At 38.4% G+C, this 16,420-nt stretch overlaps 4 protein-coding genes across 5 annotated transcripts; 2 read left to right on the forward strand and 2 right to left on the reverse strand.

The window, feature by feature from the left end:
* Window positions 1–208: 208 nt before the first annotated feature.
* On the forward strand, window positions 209–5,206 carry LOC105427448 (potassium channel subfamily K member 13-like). 2 transcript variants are annotated; one of them, XM_011639163.3, is made up of 6 exons: window positions 209–377; window positions 731–923; window positions 1,636–1,710; window positions 1,856–2,261; window positions 2,482–2,942; window positions 5,070–5,206. In XM_011639163.3, the coding sequence occupies exons 1-6, from the start codon at window positions 249–251 to the stop codon at window positions 5,072–5,074; spliced, it is 1,269 nt and encodes a 422-aa protein (XP_011637465.2). In that variant the 5' UTR covers window positions 209–248; the 3' UTR covers window positions 5,075–5,206. The 2 variants fall into 2 exon arrangements, with proteins under 2 accessions (XP_011637465.2, XP_088937722.1); XM_089081596.1 differs by lacking the exon at window positions 5,070–5,206 and having other exon boundaries at window positions 2,482–3,251.
* Window positions 3,254–9,162, reverse strand: LOC105427447 (PR domain zinc finger protein 10). Its single transcript, XM_011639161.3, has 11 exons — window positions 8,415–9,162; window positions 7,941–8,331; window positions 7,511–7,852; window positions 7,083–7,415; window positions 6,813–7,016; window positions 6,178–6,684; window positions 5,819–6,083; window positions 5,604–5,745; window positions 5,356–5,544; window positions 5,082–5,273; window positions 3,254–5,016 (listed from the first exon to the last, which is right to left on the reverse strand). The coding sequence occupies exons 1-11, from the start codon at window positions 8,577–8,579 to the stop codon at window positions 4,744–4,746; spliced, it is 3,003 nt and encodes a 1,000-aa protein (XP_011637463.2). The 5' UTR covers window positions 8,580–9,162; the 3' UTR covers window positions 3,254–4,743.
* Window positions 5,439–13,353, forward strand: LOC105427449 (uncharacterized). The gene is made up of 6 exons (XM_011639165.2): window positions 5,439–5,563; window positions 9,593–9,809; window positions 10,078–10,264; window positions 10,398–11,170; window positions 11,720–11,921; window positions 12,210–13,353. The coding sequence occupies exons 2-6, from the start codon at window positions 9,604–9,606 to the stop codon at window positions 12,852–12,854; spliced, it is 2,013 nt and encodes a 670-aa protein (XP_011637467.2). The 5' UTR covers window positions 5,439–5,563; window positions 9,593–9,603; the 3' UTR covers window positions 12,855–13,353.
* Window positions 12,864–16,371, reverse strand: GABPI (zinc finger DHHC-type palmitoyltransferase GABPI). Its single transcript, XM_011639168.3, has 3 exons — window positions 15,374–16,371; window positions 15,100–15,276; window positions 12,864–14,739 (listed from the first exon to the last, which is right to left on the reverse strand). Exons 1-3 carry the CDS (start codon window positions 16,369–16,371, stop codon window positions 14,550–14,552), a joined length of 1,365 nt encoding a protein of 454 aa, XP_011637470.2. The 3' UTR covers window positions 12,864–14,549.
* Window positions 16,372–16,420: the final 49 nt, after the last annotated feature.

Consider the following 16,420-nt stretch of genomic DNA (forward strand, 5'->3'; position numbering starts at 1 on the left):
GACAAAATTAATATTTCGATTAGCAGGAAATATCAAATTGATTGGTAATATTTTCTAATCAGTCATTTTGATCTATCCGTGCATATAGGTAACAAAGAGGAGGCGTTCGTTAAATTGCTTCTCCCGCGTCCTTGTATTTCTTCGCGAATTCTTCTCGACCGCCGAGCTTGCGCCGCTCCGGATGAAAAGCGCGGTGGGGGATTGCATGCAGCAGCCACCGGCTGTCGGAAAGATGAGAGTCGCCGGTGATGTGCTTGTGCGGAGGCCTCGCGGAGGACAACGCTAGGATCATCCTCCTTGCCGTTGTCCTGACAGCGTACATGCTCGCAGGCGCGGCCCTCTTCCAGAGACTAGAGAGTGATCTCGAAATACGGCAGGTACAGGAAGAGTATCTGGACGTGTACCCTCGTAAAAAAAAAAAAAAATCACTTTTACCTCCCTCTTACAATTTCCCGTAAGAAGCAATTATATTTCAAGAAAACGCATCCCTTATTCAAAATTAAAACATTAAGATTGTGATCATCGTGCGAAGTAAATCAAGAATTAAACAATGAGAGTCTCATATTTATTAATTCATTCGCCTGACGAATCGATGAATCGTGTGTGTATTTTTATAGCGTGGTCGATGTGTGAATATATTTTTATTGGACGAGTGCATTAAAGATTTAGAAGTTTTTGTAAATCAGGCAGTTCGTTGTATTTATTAATTGATATTATTTGGGACGCGCAGGCCACGGAATTCTGGCAGGTATATCACGCATTTCGAAGACACCACCTGCGAGGTAGCCCCCTGGCCTTGCAGAGGCTGCACGAGCTCTTGTATGCCTACGGCAACGCTTCCGCTACCGGTGTCATTAACAAGAGACGCCGCTGGGACTTTCCCGGTAGCTTTCACTTTGTCGGCACCATAGTTTCTACTATCGGTAAGAAACGTAACGCAATACTGTACTGAGAATACCGGTTACTAGTCATCCGTATCCACGACGTGACCGGGAGTATCGGGGTCAGTGGGATTTATGTCGCATATTCTGTACCTGGCACTCTTTCGGTTTCCAATCCCCGGGGAAAGAATCAACTTTCAGGAAGACGACCCCGCTCGATTTTAATCCGCACTCGAGATCTTAATATCTGGGAAAGTCAAGTTTTTTTTTTCCGTCATAATCATCATTATCATTATTAACGTACAGCCTTCAGTTATTATGAGAGGAAAAAACTTTAAAAAAAAAAAATCTCTCTATTCATAAAAATCATAAAGAAAATATAAAATTCCGTATTTCAAAGGATTTAATTCTTTCCTACTCTCCTTTTTACTTCTTACGCGAGTAACGATATCTTCGTGGCGTACAAATATTTCTACACGATAGAGAAAAGTCTTGTCGAGGCGATCGCATTCCTCCGCAAAACTTACGTCGTAATGATGTTAAGTAAAGGGGGTGTAAGGGTCGTCGGCCGACGTATGCACGAGAGTGCTCGAGAATGCTCTGGTGAATTCCGGAATGCTAATATCTCGCGACCTAGTCTCGCATTTATCCACGCGGCTGAATGTCCTTTGGTCGTCGATCTCTATATGCACACACATCGTTGTGTAATATGTTTCTGAAATGAAAGAAGCGTGATACTGAAGTTATTTTGCAGGATACGGGAGCACCGCGCCGCAGACAACGGCCGGGAAAGCAGCTGTCGTTCTTTATGGTTTCTTCGGTTGTTCCGGTAACAATTAAAAACTATTATACCTAACAACAAAAAGATACTTTACATAGAACATGTTTAAAAAGTCAACAACAAATAATTATAATAATTATTAAATTTAACAATTACTAATTATTTAGCTATTTGATTCCAAATAATGATTTAGGTGGTATCTTGTTCTTCAATCTCTTTCTGGAGAGAATCATTACTCTCCTGGCGTGGATCTTGCGTAGCTGGCACATACATCGGCTGAGAAGACGTCTACGCAAGACTACGTTGACATCCCGGCGAATTTCCAAAACGTCGAGCACTCAAAAATCATCTCTGCCAGATATCCTCGACGACGACGACGATCATGTGGATCTAGATCAGTGGAAACCGAGTGTATACTGGGTCATGTTTTATTTATCCATCACATCCTGCATCATTGCCTGTTGTGCCGCAGGGCTTTACACGCTGTTGGAGGATTGGAATTACTTCGACGCTTTGTACTTCGCTTTCACTAGTTTCACTACTATTGGTTTCGGCGATTTCGTCAGCACGCAAAAGCCGAATTATCCTTATGTACATTGGTAAGATCACAAAGATTGTGTTTACATCAATAAGAACAAATTTGTACAATATATCTACTCCACACTAAAGTTCTGTAAAATATACCAAACTGAAAATTTTAAATGATAGACCCTTTGATAAATTTTCTTTAACAAAAATACAAAAGTGTCAATAAGTTTTCGTATTAAAGCTTTGAAGACATAAATAAATGTAGTTTTATTTTTCTTGATCATAACGCAGGTATAGATTCGCAAATTTCGTCTTCCTCGTGGTGGGATGCTGCTGCATATATTCTTTACTGAATGTCACGTCGATCGTGATAAAGCAAGGTCTAAATTACGTGATACACAAGCTGCAATACGGCAATCGGAATCTAGCAGCGCCGTATTTACCGAGGAGGCAGTCCTCCGTGTCGACCGCATACTACTCAAAGAGGAGACCAACGAGGCTCGTCGCTAGAGACTCAATTAGAGCGGAAGATAATTCAGAAATGCCACGCAGGATGTCGGGCGAGCTGATCTCCATGAAAGATTTCTTGTCCGCGAATAAAGTCTCGCTGGCTGTGATGCAGAAGCAGCTGTATGACGCCGCGCAGAAGAGAAGGGGTGGAGGATCACTCGTTGCCACGCCGAATCATCAGGTGTTGAAGCCCGGAGCGGTTGGCCCGCTTGCAATTGCTAGCGAAAAATTTGAAAGCAAAAGTACGATAAATAGATAGAAAAATAATGGCAAAGCAAAAGGCTACAAATATATATATATATATATATATATATATGTATATGAAAATATAATAGTATACTTGTATCGAGCATATTTTTTTCACGATGTCAGGTCGGCGCCTCGCGGGCCAATTTTTAAATTTGTTGATATCGTGTGCCGATGCCTAAAAACTATTAATATAGAAATTAATCATGTGATATTCTTTTAAACTTTGCTCTCACAATTCCTTTATATCCGGTTTGCATTATATTGCAATTTCTGTTAAACATAATAAATAATATCATGCTGGTCATATCGCTCATCGAATAACTTTATTTAAGTCATGTTTACACAGTACAGTCCTCCATGTACTCAACGACATCGACAAACATACAATCTTCTGCCTTCATAATTGCGATAATGTATGCCGTGTATATACCGCGTGTAAAATAAATTCAACGTTGTCGTCGTTTCGTCGATAAGTTTTTCCGAGTGTGAAAATCGTTCGTGCGGATTTTACTTACGACATACACCGACCGGATTACGAGAGGACACAATTATCCGAATTCAAACGTTTGCGGAATACACAATCTTGGACACAATCTTTGCGGAGACTCTTGGTGTACGCGCGTTTATGTGCGAGTGACGCGCGGCCAGGAATACACAGCTTAAAATACACGTACGTTACTCCTGCTGTTCGTAAAATTCGTGAGGGCAAAGTCCTCCTTACTACGTAACTACGGTACCGTGCGTCAATTTAAACCGGACATCTCGAGCCGACGATTCGAATGAACTCTCGGCTGTGATGACTAGATTCATATGTGGATGAGACCAGCGATTACGAAACGATTACGTGAAAACAGTATGTTCCGTTGAAGATCTAAGGGCGCATGTTACTTGTACATTATTCTAAAATGAGAACGTGGACGCAAGCATTTAGATTGGAATTAGAGAGATAGAGAAAGAGCAAAAGTGAAATGGACGATTTCTTGCAAAGATCGTAAGCTTTCACGTAATCTACGGACAATCGCTCGTCGTTAAGTGAAGTCAAATACGTTGTGATAATGATCTTTAACATTACACGTTCAATTACCATCGTACAGAAAAAGTCGCGCTGATCTAAGATGCAGCAAACTCGTTCATCGCCAGATTTAAGTCGGATTTTTCTTTAAACATCGCTTTAAACTTGTTGCTTAAATTTCGTCCATCTACTTCACACTCGAATGATATCAGATTTCAAGCTTGGTATAGATTTTAAAAGTAAAACTACCAGGTCTAGCGCAAAGGACGTGCCGATAGTATCACGACTTGCTCTACCTTTTTTTTCTTTTTCTCTTTACGGTATTCTTAATACGTCAAGAAAAGATCTCAACAATTGTACGGGACTACAATGTTCTCCGTCGCAAGTAGATTCGAGTCTCGCTGGTTTTCAGTTAACGTTTTTAGGCGTTTCTCTTTTACGTTTCGAGACTCGAACAAAGTTTTCTTAAAACTGCGTGCTCCATTTCCAACAAATTTGTCGAAGTCACTAGTTATCATCGGTAACCATCGTCGTTGTCGTTCGACCAACGTGTACAACCAACAAAACAGCGCTCAGTGTTTCGCACTGACGCTGACAAAGCCGCATATTCCCAAATATTCTCGGGCGATACGCTACGTCGCTTCGTCCAGGCGACGTCGCCTCGATTTGGTAACGGCAGCAAAAAAACGCAACCTATCTTAGCTGCGTACAAAGATCGCGAGATTCATATCTCGATAAATTGACGACGCTCATCCTCCGTGTCGAGGATGTCGCGCTTTTCCTCAACGTATGTCGCGCATACGCACAAACTGTTGACCGATCATTTCCAGACCTCCGTTGCCTATCAAATCAACGTCATTCGTTATTTTGATTATTTTCTGCTTCAAGAAATCCCCATCGCATCCTTGTATATAATCGGATATCACAAAGTTATTATCGTTCAGTGCGGGTGGTTGATTTTGATTTTGCGGTGGTCGATTTCGCGATCGCGGTATTTGATCCGCCGGTTCCATCAGATGCGCGTGTTTCTTGCGTTGATGTTGCAAGAGTTTTGCCTTGAATAGAATATATATTTTCTGTCAATGAATATAACTCGAATCTCATTTAGGATAAAACTTACCTTGCTGGCATACTGTTTATGGCACCACTGACAACCTTGAGGACTAGTTGTGATACTACCCACTGTTTGACTGAAACTTGGATTGGGCAGTCCCGAGAATTCGGACTCCTTTTGACGGTTGCTAGGTGGCAAGGCCGCGCCGGGATGATTCTTCATGATATGTGCTTTACGCTTGCTGCTGCTTTTGTAAACCTTAAAAGGTACGATACGTGAAGAAATATGATAACTTTCTATTTCTATTCTGAAATGTAAATTTATTTCGATATGACGATACCTTGTCACAATATTGACAATAGTAGTCTCTGGTCTGTCGCAGGATAGGCAAGTTCAATTCTGGCACAGATTCAGGAGCGACATCAGGATGCCGCTTCGCCAAATGGTTCACTAACATTCCCCTTCGCTTGAAACCCACCAGACATTGATGGCATTTGTAAATAAAGCGGTTGTAATCGTTTGGATTCACCTATCGACGAAATAATTGTGTAATGTATAACATACAATCATATTTTTATTTTGACGTACCTTTGGCACAAATTTCTTCGTCTGGTTGTTTTGAGTCATTTGTTCTCCATTAACTGTTTGGGAATCGTGCATCTTAGTCATATGTTCCTTCAGTTTATCCTTCCTTTTAAATCGTTTACCGCAATTTGCGCAATGAAATTCTCTGTATAAAAGTTAATTAAATTTTCATAAATTTTATTAATATAATTGATACGAAATTGAATTAAAAGTTATACCTATGATCGGAATGCTTCAACAGATGCATTCGCAGTTTGTCGACGGTTGGAAAACGTTTTGCACAATGCTGACATTTATGTTTTCTTTCGCAATGATGACCTCGGATGTGTTTGCGAATGACTGAATACTTGATGAATGTTCGCTGGCAGTGAGGGCAACTGAATATACCATCTTGATTTCTATGTGTCTCAACGTGATCCTTCAACATTGTACCTTGGCGAAATAGTTGTCTGCACATCGGGCATTCGAAGACTTGTTTGTTTTCTACAAATCGGAATCGTTAGTATTATAACTCAATACAACTTTTTTTATCAATAACTCAATATAACTTTTATCAATTGATTCCTTATAGAGTTACCTTTATGCGTTTTCAGATGGCCGGATAACGCGGAATTATTCATAAATCGTTTCAAGCAGATACTGCATGGCAGTGGTTTTTGGTCCTCAGCACCATGCGCCAAACAGTGCTGTTGTAACCGTATTTTCGTAGCAAAACGTTTGTAACACATTGAACACTTGTATGTACCTAGAGAAGTTAATCTCTTTGCTTTAGGTAATGCCAATCGTCCATGTTGAGACACATGATTGACCAATTCGCTTTGTTTCTGGAATTCTAATCCACACTGCGGACATGTGGATATTTGATTCTCAACTTTGATATTATTAGAAAAATGAACGCCTGTGTGCAAGTTAAGTAGAGATGGCTTCCTGAAAATCATATTGCATACGGAACATTTCCATTCTGTGTCGCACTTGTTCTGCCGCGAGTTCTCCTTTTCTTTCATATTTCTATCGCGAAACATCTTTACGCGTCGATTATAAGAATTACCATCTAAACGTGGCCATGTGGGAATTTGATTTGTGTCTGCAAAATAAACCAAGAAATTAGATTAGCATATATATTATTATATATAATAATATAATATATTATAATATAATATAATATAATATAATATAATATAATATAATATATTTGTATTATAACTCTTATACCTTTTTCATCTTTTACGTCTGGTTTAAGTATTGGCAAATTTCTGCGATTTGCATAGTCTGGACTAGGACCTGCCTTTAATTCTTCCTTTGGCGAGATATTTCTATTGGTCAGAAATACTATTCCATCTTTCTGCTGACAAATGATCAAATTTTGCTCCTTATACGTCAGTGCGGGTCGCACAAAACGCATCCAGTTTGAAGTGTCTGAAGATACAACAGGAATTTAAATTCAAAGTCTTGCAAAAACAAAAACTATAAACGACTACTTACTTTCATTGGAAACATCTACTTTCAAAAACTCTCCATTCTCAGTTTCGTAAAGCAACGGCAAAGCATTTTCGAAAGGTGAACCATCGTAAGTGCACAGAACACCTTCAATGGGCCCAAATTGTGTACGTTTCCGAATATTTCGTTTCGCGAAAATTCCATAAGTCATACTGTTTGCTGCAGCATGCGAAGTAGATAATTTGTTTAATAAAAGATATGATCCTGGCAGTGTTGCTACAGCTCGTGATGGTACAGGTTGATCTGCAATTGCGCATACATCGGTCAAATTAGAAGTGTCGTCTTTGGTGCAATTACTGTCATACTCATCGTCGCACCCTGTAAAAAAGACAAATTAATGTATAAAAAATTATAAACATAAAGTAACAAAATTTTTATCAACGTATGTTCAAAATAAATAATAGTATACTTACAGAAATCTTTTTTATCTGTTATAAGTCGTTTGGATCTCCTTACATCTTTCTTTTCAATTGTTTTCTTCTTCTCAGTGGACAATGGTTCTTTAGTAATTTGTTGAATTTCTTTATCACATTCTAACATAACAAGATTGTTGTTCTCTTTGTTTGCATCTTCTGTAATGGATGGTAAAGTGATTGGATTGTCTTCCATCTCCATATTCTGATTTTTAAACGAGTTGATGACATTTATTTGATCATCCTGCATCACCAAGAAATCTCTAGTCAGAGTAAAGTCTGTGCCTGGTATTCCTGCTAGCATCAACGGAGTTGTCGAAGGTTCCAGCTCAGGTGGAGTTTCTATGAATATTATATAATGTTAAAAAAATAACACAAGCATCACTTAACTATTCAAACATATTTTCGTTTCACAAATTGCGTTTCATACCTTGCATTAAAATCAATTCGCTGCTGACACTGGAAACTAATCCATCTTCATTTCCATTGCCAACAAAATCTGTGGTAGCATCCGTTTGAGATACAGTCTGAGGGTCAATTGGATGAGCCAACTGAGTCACGTAATTGATGCTCGTTCGTATATTTGACTCTGGCTGAGACATCAAAGGGGAGGATGGACCTTGAAGTACAACAACAGAGTTATGGAACGGAGAGGAAGGTAGTTGGACCGGTGTAGGAGAGTATCTAGCAGCAGAGCTCATATTTGGATCCAATGGGCTAACTCGATGTTCAAAATCGGACAGAGGGGAGGCTGCCCTTGGGGAAAAGGAGATCTGCTCATATGTGGGAAATAGACGGGACTGATCCTCCACATATTCCACCTGGCAACAGAGAAATCGAATCAAGATCAAGAAGATGAAGATACTGTCAACTATGTCATTGTTCATTGATGAGAATTACTCACGGTCAAGAATAGAAGTCTATTGTTCAGCTTCTTCGATTGTTCGCACAGGGATGAGGCGAAAGGGTGATCCGTAGGCCAATTCACTGAGGTATCAGCCCCTCTGTCGATGCTGGATATCTCGAAGGACTCGGCAGGGGCCCCCTCAGGAGGGCCCCTTGGATCCATCTTACACTGACGTATCGCACCAGCCGAGGGCCGAGCCGTTTTGTCGCCTGTGCCTACGTTATAGTCACATCCGAGCGTGCAGACGTACACGCGACAGAGAGATAATATGTGGGAGAGATTGGCAGAACGCGAGAATGACACTAGATCGCTCTAACCGTGACGCGCGATCCTCGATGCTCCGAGAACGACGAGGGCAGCAGACGACATCGCGCGAGAGGCAGGAACAGGTGTTCGTTGGGAGAGTCTCCGTTATTTTGAACTCACGAGAAGACTCGCCAGCCTCGACATATAGGCTTCGAAGTCGATGCACCTCTCACTCCGTAATGCACCTGCTGCTGCAGCCGCACTGGCCCCGTCAACAGTCGACAATGCCGATCTCGCATCGCGATTGATTAACGTCAGAACGGCGGGAAAATTTTGAATTTTGACCTTGCCAGTTTATCGATTAGCTCGTGATTATTTTACGATTACACAAATTTATGTTACATAGATTAATATCTATTCTAAGTAAAATTCCTTATTCGTAAGAATTGTCTTATTACGACCTTCGAAATAAAATAAGAAAAATATATTCTTTCCTGTTTACAAAACTAAAGGATATAACAAGATTTATGCAACTTACGATAATTAAAACATAATATTAGAGTTATCATAAAGCTACTCTTTACAAAATTAGTTTTCTTTAACAAATATAACATTTTTATCTTAAAAAATTCAAAGTCAGATTTTATATAATAATAGCTCAAATGTTATTATTAATAGAAAAAAACTAATTTAAAAAATTCAAGGTGTTTATTTATTGAAGGAGAATAATAGCGTAAAATTTGCGTATAGTTCTCTCTCGATTACCGCTTCCATTCTTGTCTTCAACCTCATGAATGGGGGTTGCGACCCTCATTCAACTGAAGCTCGGAGGGGCTGAAACTTTCCCTAACAACAGAAACAAACACGCATAAACAAGAGGCAAGCATAATCTGCGATACGAACTGAACAATTATTGACAATCGTTTCAGGTCTGATAAATATGGTGCAGTTCGACGAAGCAAGAAGGTTGATGGACGAGATGATGAGGATAACGATTCTTCAGCCGTCCGAGAAACGTCAGATGCTGGAGGATGAGCGAAAAACTTTTCTGGATCCGAATCTGATTATGGATACAAGGCACAGGATATTTCGTGAAGATATAGCCAGTTCTTCAGCAAAGTCTTCTGTCCTAGCGAAAGCTAAAAGGTACATTCCTATAAATTTTCTTTATAAATGTAATTTATAAATATAATTTTATTTATATGTTTTTTTTTATATAAGTATCACCTCATAAATTATCACGAGCAAATTATTTTATCGCTTTTTTTTTATAGTAAATTAATACAATTATGTAAGTATGAATCATATAATTTTATTATTTACCAATATTCACCCATAAAATTATTATTATTATATATTATTATATTATTATAAAGATATTATGTAAAAGCAAAGTTCATTAATATATTCACAGATCATTAATACAGGAAGAAACAAAGAAACTACAATTGAAAAGAGAACAAGCTTTTATAGAAAAAGAATTACGCAAATTTGAACAAGACTTAGAAAAGTCTCATCCTAAATTTTGTGGACTATGCAGCAGAAAGAATATAGCTAGATCGGATGACGAAAATTTTTGGAAAACATCCAGCAGAGTCAAGGTGAAGCTCGGCTACAAATTGTATAAAGATGAATCATTATCTTCAATGTGTCTGCGAATATATCATAAATTTTTAAATATTTAAATTAATATTGAGATGTTAATCAAGTATTAACAAGACTAAAAATTTACAGCGAATTGTTATTAATAAGAAAAGGAACAAAATAATTGAACAAAAACCACTCACAATCACTCGCAAGAAAATCAAAGAAGCGATCTCTTCTGCCGAATCGAAAGATATCAAGCGATGTTCGACAAGCGAGATCGATGTAGCATCTTTCGGTAACATTAAAGTGACTATCAAAGATAAACCAAATTGCGAATCGGAAGAGCAACGATTACATATTTTGAGATCGTGTTTCGAAGCTCTTCGGGAGAATGCGCGGAATAAACGCCGTTTGAACGAGATCTGGACCAACATCCAGAACATTTCGTTACGAAGAAAGCTGAAATCATATATTCATTTATGGAAGATGCACGTAAAGAAGATGAAAGCTCAGCGAGAACAGGCGGCGGAAAATTCCGACGTGCGAAAAATCGAAGTGCTTGTCGAAAATATCACCGAGACGCAAAAGAAGTTACAGTCAAGTCAACGAGCAGAATCAAAGGCTTTTTCCTTAAATACGAGAGACACCGAAGTGAAGAAGAAAACCACCCCTTCCAAACCGTTCATCATCGAGTCGCCAGCACAATGTCGATTGAACGCCCAAAAGGAGATCATTCGTAAGCAGAGAATGAAATTGGCCGAGCAGAGCAAGATCATCGAGGAACTAAAATTAAAGCAAGTGCAGGAGGAAATTACGAGATCCAGCGAGGAAACGGTGAATGCGGCCAAAGAAATTCTAACTCATTGCGGTCAGCAGACTAGAAGGACCTTGATCCAACTAATGAGACAAGCAGGCTACAGGTAGTCCTTTTGAGTATGTTTTATTTTATCAAGAATTTCATCAGGAACTAATTCAATTGTGAGTTTTTTATCTCAGAAAGAAAACGAAATTAATAAATTCTTGATTCTTGAATACGATCCTTAATCTTGGTACTAAAAATCTCAAGTTTTTTTTTAATCATTAGAGTAAATATGTACCTACATCTCGAATCAATCTTATATTCGACGTAAAATATACAGATTTATCTTTATGTTATATGATGACGTTTATATTAAACAAGTGTATCTATTTGCATAACATGCAAGTGTGTTTTAAGCTCTTTTATAACGTCGAACGACGATGACGCAAAGCAGAAGACTCTGTGTTCTTGCGAACCGAAATTAAAGTAGACCGTTGATTATGTTGCTCGCTTTACGTGTCTTTTTACGTCGGCTTGCGAAGTAGAAAGTACCTTAAAGAGGAGATGTTCGGAGTCTAAGCTTTTATCTTACAGTAAATTAAATCGATGCGAATTTTATGCGAACGTAATTCAGTAGGGATCTTGGCTCTATACGTTCTTTAATTAATAGAGACAAATCCTTGATGGCGCCAGTACCACGAGTACCGAGTCCTCCTAAATTTCTTGGAAGGATGGAGGCGCGGGCGGAAGCGAGGAGAAACAGAGTAAAACTACGCGAAGAAGCGCGTCGAAAGAAACTGGAAGATGAGAGGAGAAAAGAAGAGGCCGCTAGGAGAGCGGAGGAGCAAGAGAGGAAGAGATTGCAACAAGAGGTCAGATAATATGAGAGGTCAAAGTATATTAATATCGTATTGGGTGTACGGTATACTCTTAAGTTTCTTACAGCTTTCACCTTGCTAACAAAATTATCTCTTGCGAGGGACGTTTCCAGCAAATGTTAAACACTGTAATACTCTAGTTTACATATTGATACAATATCTCGCTTATTTTGTACTTTACTCTATAACATAATAAAGTACCTCATAAGGTACCTACCTGATACTTACACGCTACATTTAGAAGTATACCCTCGTTTAATCTAAGATTTCTTTCGTCCTCAGACCTTGCGCGAAGCGAAAAGAATGCGCGAGGAACGGGAGCAGCAACGAGCGCGAGAAGTAGAAAGATGTAAGGAGCTAAATGCTATGGCGGAAGCATTTTATCGCAAATATTTGTTGCGACGTTATATAATGGAACCTTTCATCGCGCTCGTTGAAGAAAGGAAAAATGATATGAAGAAAGCCCAGGACCATTACGAGCGATGCTTACTGCAAAAAGTGTTCGTGAAATGGATGATGGAAACTGAACGTCAGAATAAAATTAAATCTGAATTAGCTACATCGTTGTACAACAGAAATTTATTGCGGTACGCGTTACAAAAATGGAGGGATGCGGCGATGGAGGAGAAAAGGAAAGATCAAGTGGCTAGAGATTTCTACGACATGAAATTACAGACCAAATGGTTTAAATTGTGGCTGATAAGAGCTATGGAATATAAAACAGAACGATTGAAGAATGAACGTTTAGCTTTAGCACACTATGAAGAAAAGTTGAAAATTAAGTATTTCAATATGTGGAAAAAATATCCAGAAATGGTACCGATTATCATGGAGAGCAAGCGAGTAAGAAATAAATGGCGGGAGATCGTGCAAGAAATAATTCCAGACTTTGACCCCAGGCAAAGAGGTGTAATATTAGAAGACTAGCGTAACGAATTTAGAAATAACGTAATTTTAATATTGTACGACAATCGTGTTGGCCTCGCATCTGAATGAGGTAAAGAGTAGTCTTATTCTTAAATACATGTAAGATAGAGTAACATCTTTTTACGCAGAATTATATGTAAATTACTATTACATTACATTTACACGTATTTAAATACTTTTTTACTTACTTTAGAGTATATGTGTATGTATATGTCTGTGTACGTTTATTCGTTTTCATGTATAGTTTATTAATATAATTTACTATATTACTCGTGGCGATTTTATCACAGTTATAATAAATGTACAAATGGTATGCATGATACATCAAAGATGATGAATGTAATAGATCTCGATGCCTCATGATATGTCGCTGTCGAAGACGATTTCATAAATATAACATTACGCGCGTGTAATGCATCTATTACATTTTTTTATAAGTTACGAATCATATAAGGTAAATGTCCCAGTAAATGATGAAACGATTAAAGCTACAAATTTATTTATATATTAATATTTTCATTAGATAAAAACAAAAAATTTTCTTAAAAATTTTAATTTATTTTATATTTTTACTGTTAAAAAAAATTTATACAATTATTCTTATTAATTTATCATGCAAAAATATAATAAAATGTTAACCAATGTAAAAGTCCCAGTGTTTGAATATTATAAAATTATAACTATAGAAATGATCCTCTTTCTTTTTTTTCGGCATTATTTTTCTAATTTATCTAATTATAATAAGAAACGAAAAATGAAACGAATGCTAACATACAATTTTGACACATGAAATAATATGAAGTTGTGTTATTTCATTCATTATTAGGACATAAATGTTTATTAATCGTAAAGTTTATTACCAAATTATTTAAAATATAAAAATATTACAATCAAAACAAAAAACTTTAAGTTCTTTCCTCTTTAATTCTACTGGTACCTATTCTATTGATACTGATAAATGGTAGTGAAGATGTACCGATAAATAAACAAGTGATCAATAATTGAGCAAAATTGAATTTTTGAATGCCAGTAAATAAACACTAAATTTATTATATTTAAATAAATTTATTTAATAAAATAAAAAGTTTACTTCAATAGATACTTTTATGAATCAAAATAACTTTTATTTTTTATAAAAGCACAATTTATATAGAAAATATACTCTTAAGTAGTAAATGGCATGTCTTAACTAGATTATTAAGAAACCGTTGAGAGAATAAATATAAGTAGACAGCTATTATAAAAATAATTTTTTCTCCTTATAAATCTTTTTTTTCTTCTAATCTTTGTTTTTTTTCAATAAATATTAAAAAATGCAAATTTTAAATATTAATATATTTTGTAATTTAGAATATAGAAAGTTAAATAATAGTCAATATAGAAAGTTTAATAATTATAAATATTTATTACACTGTTCATTGTATACTAAGTCATATTCAACTTTTGGAACGTTTACCTTATATTAGGATACATTAAGTAGATAAAGATAATGCACGATCTGATATTAATGATTGTATGAATTATTTCGCGTGGAGTTGCTATTATTATCGACGCATGACTTAGCATTACGACAATTATTTTGGCCTTACCATTTTCTAGTTTGTCCAAATTTGATTTCGTTATATCCTTTGTACAGCATGTACATACATACACCGTGTGAAGTAAATTCAGTAACCTAGTTTACAAATAATATCTTTAGGTTTTGCAGCAGAACAGTCGAGACACATTTTTTAATATTCCATGATCGTATTGACTTCTGGTATCTAATCGTCGCTCGTTTGACGTCGTGCCGAGGGAGAGCAACCATAGGTGGTATACGAGATAACAAAAGAGCACTAGACCCACGAGAAGACTGTACAAAGCAGAGACGAAGCAGAGAGCGAGGCTGAAACAATATACACATTATTATAGCATACATCGATCAATTTGTGCATTCAGAAGTTGAGCGACATGTTATCTTGAACTTTTATATATATAGAAAAGCAAATAAGACAGATATTACAATATTATTTATGACATCCTCTGCATCTCGTAGACCTGACAATTATCATTATCTTGCGATTATTAAACTTTATAGATTCCCTGTATCTTTCCAGTTTATTTTATAAAATCTTGGTATCAATGACACCCTTTGCACTTCCTGCTTATGCATGTGATATACCGATTTTTCATCTCGTCATGGAATAATTTCAAGAGCCGCATTCAGCATGTTTCAATAATTTTCAGTGTGTATATAAATACGTACTCCAGTTGATGATACACATCGCTACAGTTATCTGGTAAGAGTACAGTTCCGATGAGTATGAAAGGATGGCAAACGCTAGTCATAGTCAAGTTGGAACCATAGATAAAAGCGATTGCGGAAAAGAATAAGCAACCCAAATACCATCTTAGATTGTTAGAACCTATGCAACAATCCAGCCTAAAAGAAAAATCCAAAATAGTACATGTTAAAGACTCAACAATATAATTGATTTAATTCAGATATAATAAAAAAAAAAAAACAGCATTCAAAGTACCATTTACAATGATATTCCCTGTTAAGAATACAAGTCTGACACAAGCGGCAGTGATGAGCCCTGGGTGGTGCTCTTCTCCTGCAGGTAGCGCAGAGCTCACCGCTGCCCTCACCCAGTTCCAGACTCTGCAAGCCGATGATGCTATCCTGTACCGCATCATCCGCATTCACCTTGGCTCTGTAGCCACAGCACATGCCGCCGACTACGCACATCATAAACAAGAAATTCTCCTCAGGCAGGATCTCCAATAGCGGCACGACGCTCATCTCGAACACCAGCATCATCATCAGCACACTGGTGATCGTCCACATGAGGAAAAACTTGGTACGCAGCAGAAACCTGAGAAAGTTGTGGTGTAGGTAGTATACGAGGACCGGCGTGACCAGGAATACAACGACCGTACAGAGGACGGTCTGGGCGGCGATCACCGCCAGGATCGGCACCACGAGCAACGGTAGCATCGCATCGACTGAGATCTGCTTAGCGCCCGCGCGCCAGCCGCACGGATTACGCAGCCTCTCCCAGACGGTCATACTTCGTTGTCGGTGATCTGGCAGCTCGTCGTCACACTGACATATGCGAGAAGCGTCGGCGCGGGGCGAGGTTAGGCCGACGCCCGTACGCCGCGTCGATGAACGTTTCTGAGCTAAGCCGGCGACACCGGTTGGTGACGACGACGACGACGACGACGACGACACGGGGCGACGCGTTCTGGTGGCCGTCGCGGCGCGCGGCTCTCGAAGCGGTCGCGCGGGAAACGCGGACGATGGCACTCGCGTCTGAAAGTCCGCCGCTACCGTCGCCGCCGTCGCCGGCGCCTCCAATCTCGAGGGTACTCCGTTCGCAGACAGGAGCGGATATCCATGGATATTCGGGATCGCATCCCCGACGCGCGGGCTCCGATTCCATCTATGAATACCGGTACTCTGTACCGTGCGCGATTCGACTCGTTTTCTCGAATACAGATCTATTCCGTTCGCCGCCGCGACGTTCATCATCTCTCTCTTCTCACGATTCCCATTCGAATATCTCGCGCGAGAATCGCGA

Source organism: Pogonomyrmex barbatus, unplaced genomic scaffold, assembly GCF_055798465.1.
Source record: "Pogonomyrmex barbatus isolate J1 unplaced genomic scaffold, ASM5579846v1 scaffold5, whole genome shotgun sequence".
NCBI classification, from domain to species: Eukaryota; Metazoa; Arthropoda; class Insecta; order Hymenoptera; family Formicidae; genus Pogonomyrmex; species Pogonomyrmex barbatus.

What these genes read in the sequence shown, in the direction of transcription:
- GABPI (XM_011639168.3), bottom strand. Translation starts at nt 16,371, where the DNA reads ATGATGAACGTCGCGGCGGCGAACGGAATAGATCTGTATTCGAGAAAA. An exon ending in AGGGAATATCATTGTAAATG is followed by an intron (nt 15,277 to 15,373) that starts GTACTTTGAATG and finishes TTTTTCTTTTAG; the next exon opens with GCTGGATTGTTGCATAGGTT. An exon ending in GATGTGTATCATCAACTGGA is followed by an intron (nt 14,740 to 15,099) that starts GTACGTATTTAT and finishes ATATTGTTTCAG; the next exon opens with CCTCGCTCTCTGCTTCGTCT.
- LOC105427448 (XM_089081596.1), top strand. Translation starts at nt 249, where the DNA reads ATGTGCTTGTGCGGAGGCCTCGCGGAGGACAACGCTAGGATCATCCTC. An exon ending in TGGTTTCTTCGGTTGTTCCG is followed by an intron (nt 1,711 to 1,855) that starts GTAACAATTAAA and finishes ATAATGATTTAG; the next exon opens with GTGGTATCTTGTTCTTCAAT. An exon ending in AATTATCCTTATGTACATTG is followed by an intron (nt 2,262 to 2,481) that starts GTAAGATCACAA and finishes ATCATAACGCAG; the next exon opens with GTATAGATTCGCAAATTTCG.
- LOC105427447 (XM_011639161.3), bottom strand. Translation starts at nt 8,579, where the DNA reads ATGGATCCAAGGGGCCCTCCTGAGGGGGCCCCTGCCGAGTCCTTCGAG. An exon ending in CCATCTGAAAACGCATAAAG is followed by an intron (nt 6,084 to 6,177) that starts GTAACTCTATAA and finishes TCCGATTTGTAG; the next exon opens with AAAACAAACAAGTCTTCGAA. An exon ending in ATAAACAGTATGCCAGCAAG is followed by an intron (nt 5,017 to 5,081) that starts GTAAGTTTTATC and finishes ATTCTATTCAAG; the next exon opens with GCAAAACTCTTGCAACATCA.
- LOC105427449 (XM_011639165.2), top strand. Translation starts at nt 9,604, where the DNA reads ATGGTGCAGTTCGACGAAGCAAGAAGGTTGATGGACGAGATGATGAGG. An exon ending in ATGAGACAAGCAGGCTACAG is followed by an intron (nt 11,171 to 11,719) that starts GTAGTCCTTTTG and finishes TTTAATTAATAG; the next exon opens with AGACAAATCCTTGATGGCGC. An exon ending in GGAAGAGATTGCAACAAGAG is followed by an intron (nt 11,922 to 12,209) that starts GTCAGATAATAT and finishes TTTCGTCCTCAG; the next exon opens with ACCTTGCGCGAAGCGAAAAG.